The sequence below is a fragment of the Abramis brama genome, assembly GCF_963993115.1.
Source record: "Abramis brama genome assembly, chromosome: 19".
NCBI classification, from domain to species: domain Eukaryota; kingdom Metazoa; phylum Chordata; class Actinopteri; order Cypriniformes; family Leuciscidae; genus Abramis; species Abramis brama.
In genome coordinates, this window is record NC_139981.1 from 13307391 (window position 1) to 13315598 (window position 8208).

At 35.7% G+C, this 8208-nt stretch overlaps 1 protein-coding gene across 1 annotated transcript; it reads left to right on the forward strand.

Moving 5' to 3' along the window:
- The first annotated feature begins 274 nt into the window (after nucleotides 1–274).
- Nucleotides 275–8167, forward strand: rab1ab (RAB1A, member RAS oncogene family b). The gene is made up of 6 exons (XM_084092297.1): nucleotides 275–460; nucleotides 3379–3451; nucleotides 3700–3795; nucleotides 5130–5225; nucleotides 5354–5485; nucleotides 6924–8167. The coding sequence occupies exons 1-6, from the start codon at nucleotides 447–449 to the stop codon at nucleotides 7119–7121; spliced, it is 609 nt and encodes a 202-aa protein (XP_083948423.1). The 5' UTR covers nucleotides 275–446; the 3' UTR covers nucleotides 7122–8167.
- Nucleotides 8168–8208: the final 41 nt, after the last annotated feature.

The following is an 8208-nucleotide window of genomic DNA, read 5'->3' on the forward strand; positions in this document are numbered from 1 at the left end:
GATCAGTGACTCAGACTCAAGTTAGCCAATGCCACGTTTCACAAATGACGTAATTTTCTACCCCTTATGATAGGGGGCAGGATTTCGCCAGTCCTAAGCATGAACGATTCAAGTCTCTATGAACTCATCTTGAAGAATTAATAAATAGATGTGGGTATTGTAGTCCTTTATACAGACATCTTCCTTTAGCACGGGCCAGGTGTTATCTGAATTGAACTACAACTTCCGCACAAGTTCTGATGACGACATAGCCTACGCAATCTTTAAGGAGTTCCTATTTCCTGGTTGAAGAGTCAGCCATTTTGGGTTTCAACCGACTAGACTTTGCGGCAGCAGCTAGCCAGCTAGTTACTTTTTAATCGGGAGAAAGGTTATTGTTTCTAGTCTCTTAACGCCGCGGAGTTTTTTTGTTAGAAGACAGCCGTTTTCACAGTGTCCAGTTCACGATGAATCCCGAATAGTAAGTGAATGAGTTTTTACACGGCTTGTTTGTCGTTACTGTGCTTATAATTTACCTGTAGCTACTTTTGACAGGCAGCAGCAATGATGACTAGCTGTGTGTTCAATCTTACCAGTAAAGAATATCACGGTAACGTTATTTGAAATACTTTACCGGTCAAAACCGGAAAGCTTCGTGATTTTCAAGACAATCATTTTTAACACATCGCGTTCTCTAAAGGAGTAAAAACTTTTGTAATTAAACGGCTGTTGTATAGCGCAGCTCAGCCAAGTTAAATATCCATCCGCGTTACATTTATGACAAGTAACGTTAACGTTAGAGCTCATTAGTTAGTCATACCGCACCTTTACCATTTCTTACATTGTGATGTTTAAATTTCCACTCGTTAAAGCAGATTTTAGCTGTCAGGCATCAATAGAAATTATTATGAAGGCTAGCTGATGTAAGCTAACGTCTCGGGTAGCATTTCATTTACTTTTTAAACAGCTTGACGAGCCGGTAAAGTGGGTAACGTTAAATGGCTTAAATATCGTTAACATTTTTAGTAACCTGTTGCTGATCTCCAGTTTGATCAGAAAGAGGGTTTTGATTTAAGTAGCCATTTTTTGTCAATATCAGAAATGTGGACTTGTAAATTACTAATGAGTTAACGTTATCAGAGTCTCTCGAGTTTATTTATTTGTTAATACAGCTTTTAAAGTAGTCTGGATGTAATTATTTGTCTTTTTATTAATGCGTTTTTATCACCTGGAGTTCCTACACAGAAATACAATCACGTGCCTTGTTGTTTAACACAAAAGTGTAATCACAGGTGTATAATTACTGTACACCTTGACACTAAACTAAAACATAAAAGTCAGGGTTTCTATATCTGGTTCTTCGAAATAAAAGATTGTTTAGTAGGATTTGATAGACACATTTCCACAACACCAGTCTGATTTGTGCTATCATTATTTCCTTATTTGTACTGGTTTACATAATCTTAAAATGTGTTTTGTCATTGATTCTATGTTTCCTGTGTTCATTGGCACTGAATTGTGAGGTTTCTATACTCCTGTCCAAATGTCTGAATGTGCAGATGTGAAGTATGTCTCAAGGAACTGAAGTGCCCAGCCCTTTCTTTTGCAAGGTAGTCATGTGTAGGTCACATGCCAAATGACAAGCTACACGGTCTATTACAACCATCACTAGTGTGAGTGTTAAGCAACTCAGTTGCTTAACAGACTTCATATCATCTGTTGCATGAATTTTACATGGGCAGAATAGCGGTGAAATATGTTCTGTCATAGTTAATAGCCTAGCTATTACAATGGTGCTTGTTTAGCGGGTAACACTCATTAGTAGTTTCTCTTTCGGTTCTTCTCGAATCGTATCGAAGATTCAATACTAAAGTGCTCACAGGCTTTATTGTGGCTTCCTAAGATTACATGAATTGTGATTAAATAAAGATAGTTAGCAAGTAGGACTTCATGCATATTATCTGTCTTTTCTGACACCAGTTTTTAACATTCAGCTCAATTGTAGGACTTAATGCAGAATTTCAGATTTGCATGATACACTTTTAAAATGGAAACCTCTTTGTCTTTCCTAATACTGTGTCTCATTGTTGGTGAAAAAAGTTTGTTATTATAGTCATATTTAAACTAAATATTTTGCATCCATAATTAACTGTAAAGGAACTTTTACTACAACTACTTGTTCTGTTTGATAGAAATCAGAAAGTATTGCAGTTCACAAACAGAGGGTCTTTACACGCAGTTTTTTGTGTAGTGGCTCCCTACACAGGATCGTTTGTTGCAGTCAACCTAACAAGGAGAGCATGACTTGAATTCAGTGGCAGGGTAGAGAGGAAAACATCAGACTGTTCTGCTGAGTCGTCGATGAGCTGGTCTTGACCAGGCCGATCTGCTGAATTTCCTTCCTATGGACTTTTCTTACTAGGCCATGTTGAATAGGGCCAGAGGATTTAGCACAACGGGCAAAAATCCCTCTCTGTGGAATGCTTAATCAGCTTACTCAAGTTTCCCGACCTCAGAGGTCCTCAAGCACATTGTCTCTGTTAAACAAACATTTTATTTTTTGCATGCAAAAGTGGTCCAGGGACTGATTTACTGCATTTTCAGCTGAGTTCCATCAGTTGTCAACAATAAGTTTGACCTATTTCACATGTTGCAGAGGGATTTTAATGAGCTCATTGCTCATGTATGCCTAGAAAATAAACAATGCGAAATATACAGTGAAAGAAAGCAACAGTTGGTTTCATGCATGTCTTTTTGAGATGTACGCCATACTGTTTGCATTAGTATAATTGTTGCACTACCGTTTAAATGTTTGGGGTCAGTAAGACTTTATTTTTTTATATTAGCTAATACTTTTATTCAAGGATACAAAGTGCTCAAAAGTGACAGAAAATACATTTCTAATGTTACAAAAGATTTATACTTCAAATAAATGCTGTTCTTTTGAACTTTATATTCATCAAAGAATCGTGAAAAAGTATCTAGGTTTCCAAAAATATTAAGCAGCACAACTGTTTTCAACATTGATGATAAAATGTTTGTTTGTTTTTTAGTAGCAAATCAGCATATTAGAATGATTTCTTAAAGGGGTGGTTCAGGATTTTCGACATTGGACCTCATTTTCAAGTGAGCCTGGTTGTTATTCATCAGTGGAGACAATTTTCAAAAAAATTAATCCAGTCCTTACTTTTGGATAGTTCGCCTATGCTAGGCTAGCGCGAGTCAACGGGATCATGTGACACTAAAGCCTGAAGGAATGATGCTGAAAATTCAGCTTTGCCAACACAAGAATCAATTATATTTTAAAATATATTATTGACATAGAAAATACTGAATATTTCAGACAAATGCACTGTCAAATATTGATGGTCTAAAGTTTTGTTGCTATTTCTCTTGCAGTGACTATTTATTCAAGCTGCTCTTGATTGGTGACTCTGGTGTTGGAAAGTCTTGCCTTCTTCTCCGATTTGCAGTAAGTAGACTATACGTTTCCCTAGTGTTGTCCTCATGGAGGCATTTCTGTCGTTTTTGCTTGAATCTACATTAGTATTTCTGGTCAGAAGTGGCAGAGGTTTAATAATAATAAATTATTTAATTTATGAAATGAATTTATATAATATATTTAAGAGAATGTTATATCACATTTATAGTGAATTAAATTGAGCTGAATAAAAGAGATTTGACTACTGAAACATCTAATTCACCTGTTATTTTTTTCAGGATGACACGTACACAGAAAGCTACATTAGCACTATTGGTGTGGACTTTAAAATAAGAACTATAGAATTAGACGGAAAGACCATCAAACTTCAAATCGTAAGTTCCTTTATATCCTTTAATGAAATGAATGGTTGTGAATAAGACATGAGCTGAATATTTAAGCATGTGATTGAAGAAAAGTGAACACTTGGTGTTTAGTGGTATCATTTTAATTATTTTGGGACAGCATCAGAGCATCAGAGAGAGAAGGGTTATGCCATGTTTAAAGTGGTCACATAATCTCAGAATCTCATTTCCCTTGATCTTGTGATGTAAATTATGCCCGAGAGGGACTTTTCTCTGCTAACTATGAATAGGGCTGGGTTGACTGGACACTATTGATTATTCAATTTTAGCCTATCTCATTTTGATGAACCAATATCAATTCTTAAATCGCAAGAATTGATCTTTTATTCTATTCTGTTTTCTGTTAATGCATGAAGAAAACTTCACTACAGAACATATAATAGCAATAACTTTGTTCTTTGTTAATTTCGAAAAGAAACAAAGTCTAAGTTATGAATTTCTGGCAATTTTATCATGAAATTCAAACAATAAATGTAATTTTTTACACACTTTAATATGACATGACAGATCGCTGTAGCGCCTCATTTCAAGCAGCAGAGCGAGTGCACACGAACTGATCATCTCTTCCTCTTTACTACTAGTTATAGCACAAAATATGAACAAATAAGCATGAAAGAAACATTACAACCTACTGAAATGTTGTGATGTCCCCATGTAACTGCACAGTGTTTTAACCGCATAAAGTGAGATAGCTTGTAACGGCAACATAACACAAGCTACAGAAAAATAGCTATAGCTCTAGAAAATGTTGTTAAATGTATGCACTCGATTACATATCCATTATATTTGTACTTAGCCTGTTAATTTAATGTATGTTTGAGTGAGTCTGTCAGGAAAACAAGCTTAAATTTTTATATTTCCACAATAAATTAGAGTCGATTACATATCCATTATATTTGTACTTAGCCTGTTAATTTAATGTATGTTTGAGTGAGTCTGTCAGGAAAACAAGCTTATATTTTTATATTTCCACTATAAATTAGAGTAGAAAACATTGTATCATTAAGAAGTTTGTGTAATTAAAATGAAAAATTCACATTTTTTATTAGTCTTTATGATCATATCTAAAAAAAATAAATAAATGGCAAATGAATTGAATAGTTTTTGTTAATTTTAACCTTTAATATTATAGTAATGCACCAACTGGGTTCTCTAAATAGGTCTATATAGTTTACAGCATTAGTTAAGAGAATCAAACAAATTTGTTAAATCTGTGCCACTATTGCTACTATAGCTAAAATAATATTTTGAGAGCCTATTTTTGTGTTTGATTCTGGTGTCATATGATTCCTTCTCCCTTACAGTGGGATACAGCAGGACAGGAGAGGTTTCGCACAATCACATCCAGCTACTACAGAGGAGCACATGGCATTATTGTAGTCTATGATGTTACAGATCAGGTGAGCTCGTCCAAACCTTAAGCAAGTGTCCTAATTTTACTTTAAACGTGGAAATGCCTTGAAACAAAACTGTTTTTACTTCTGCTCCACTGTATTTATGTTTTAATGTTTTTTTCCATTGCTCTCAGGAGTCCTTCAATAATGTTAAACAGTGGCTACAGGAGATTGACCGCTATGCCAGTGAAAATGTTAACAAGTTATTGGTTGGCAACAAGTGTGACTTAACAACAAAAAAAGTGGTGGACTATACAACGGCAAAGGTAACATTGCTATTCTCCATATTACTCCATTTATTCCAATATTATTACGACTCTGTTCCAATCCTAGTGAGCTACCTGGCTGTCTACCCCCTACATAGTCAGCTGCCTTCTAACTAAAACGAGAACTCATAACTGATTAATTTGGAATGGTATACTTGGGCAACAACACAGTGCATTGGAGACTCCTGATTTCAATTGACTTAAGTCTTATCGTCTTGCTACGCTAACAACTTGATGATGTAATAAGCATAAAAATACATAGAATGCACTCATATTTATTACTATTCTCCTTATTCCCTGTTTACACTCTTGGTAACATTTATAGAGCGTATAGATTTGAAATAATACAAATGATATATAATGTTTTTATTTTCTTCTCTATACGTTTATGCTGTGTTTTGGGGGATATGAAGTACCTTTTTACCTATTTACAGCAAAATACCTCAACTACACGACTAACATGCATATGAAATATTACATTTTTATGAAAAAAAACAGTATTTTTCAACTGCTTAGACACTCTAACAGATCTCAAAAGCAAACATTTGTCTTGTGTTGCAAACACCTTTGCCATAATATTATATTTTGGATATATCATATACACAGTTTTTCTAAACTTAAAGCTCTTCTTTCATGAGCTTTTATGTACATTTCTGTAGAAGATTGAAAGTAATTGGCAGAGAGATGTTGAAAAATTCACGGTAAACACGAAAGCAAGATTGAACCCACCTTTTTTTCTTTTTTACTGTAAGCGTTTGTGATTGTGAATACAGTGTTACACAGTCCGAAAAACCTATAACTTGACCTTTGGCCTATTCTAAAGCCATGATTGGTTGGTGTTAAGTAAAGCAATGAGTGTTTGCACATGTGAGGAGTTAGTGTGATGCACTGATGAATTAGTGTGGCATTTTGATAGGTTGTGTTTGAGAACGGAAATCAAGATACTTCCTGTTAGATTTTTGTGTTACATAGAGAATTGTGTGTTGTGGTTTGCAAAAAGTGTTTTATGAAATTGAAAACTGAGTTGAAGGCCAAGAATTGGTGTATGGTTTTGCAGATTTGGTGTGTGGTTATGGTGTTTGAGTGTCAGTTTTCAGAAACTGTGACAAGTAAGGATTTTGTGTGTAAGCAGTTTAGAAAAAAAATATGTAATTACCATATGCGAATTTTGAGGTTTTCACAAAAATGAGTTCATTAAGACCTCGTCTAACCCCAAAGCTCAAATAGTTTTTCTCTGCTTGCTTCTCGACGGTGCTACCCCTCAGTACAAGTACCATAGTTGGCTAATGATGCTGTACAATGCTGGTCGGGAGTGTGCCTTAAATTTCTGCCTACATAGGCAGCTCACTAGGTTTTGGAGCAGAGCCTATATGCACATAAGACTTGCAGTTGTTCACTTTTCCAATGTTCTAACAGAAATAACTTGGTTTATCTCTAGGAATTTGCTGATTCCCTTAGCATTCCTTTCTTGGAAACTAGCGCTAAGAATGCTACCAATGTGGAGCAGGCCTTCATGACCATGGCTGCGGAGATCAAGAAAAGAATGGGCCCCGGAGCCACAGCTGGAGGTTCTGAGAAGTCTAACGTGAAGATCCAGAGCACTCCGGTGAAGCCTGCATCTGGAGGCTGCTGCTGAGACCCCCTCAACCTCGGCCCCCCCCTCACCTCGGCCCATGGATCTTGGAGCAAGAGCCCCACAATAGGAGAAAGAATGGGGAATAGATCATTTGTTATGGAGCGAAGAGTGAATATGGAGAATAGAACGAATAAAAGAGAGTGTGAAACAGGCAACAATTAAAGTTACCCAAGTTGTACTGTATGTAGCCGCACTACCAAAAACATTCAAAAATCTGCTGCCCCTTCCCCTCCCCTCCCTGGCTTTTCACAAACTGTAACTGATGAGATTTGGTAACGGTCAGTCCCCTTCACCCCTGCCGTCTGTCAGGGGCTGCTTTTAACCAACCCCACATCAAGAAAGGATGGATTTCATTTTCCCTCAACGATTTTAAATTCTCTGTGTTGCAGGTTTCTAAGAATAATGTGTGTATTTATCTCACTGCATTCCTACTGCAGGGCTGGTCTGTGGTCAAAATTCAATGACGTTTTGTTTTTCTGTCCTTTTTCTTTTCTTACTTTATTCTTACTTGTTGATTATTTTACTGTTGATATTTGCATGTGTAGGTTTCTGTCCCCACAGATTGTTTTGTCAGTCTGTTGCGATCAACCGGGCAGCGGTGGTTCCCAGCTCAACATCGGTTTAGTAAAATATATGTACATATACATTATGTGTGTATATATATATATATATAATCTATAAGATCTGAATTGACAACTCTGTAGAGTTAAATACATGATTCGAGTAGTTTTAACTTCTTTTTCATTAAGTTGTGTCTGCAGACTTGTAGTTTTGTTGCGCAATGTGTAACAGTTAACAAAAATATAAATAAATATTGTACGACCATACTGTACAATATCAGTATGTCTGCAATTATTGGTGGGACATGTAGAAACCATTTCTGTTTTATTTATTCAACATTTATATGCAAATATATTGTTCCAGTAATATACAATCTCTTAATATTGGCCATTTACCTGCGGAATACATTGAAAGCAACAAATTCACATTTTGCATATGTGACAAACACTATGTTCTCTTTTTCATAATAAAGACAAATGAATTCATTTTTTGAATGAACTTGGAAACCATTTATGTCTAGTTTATA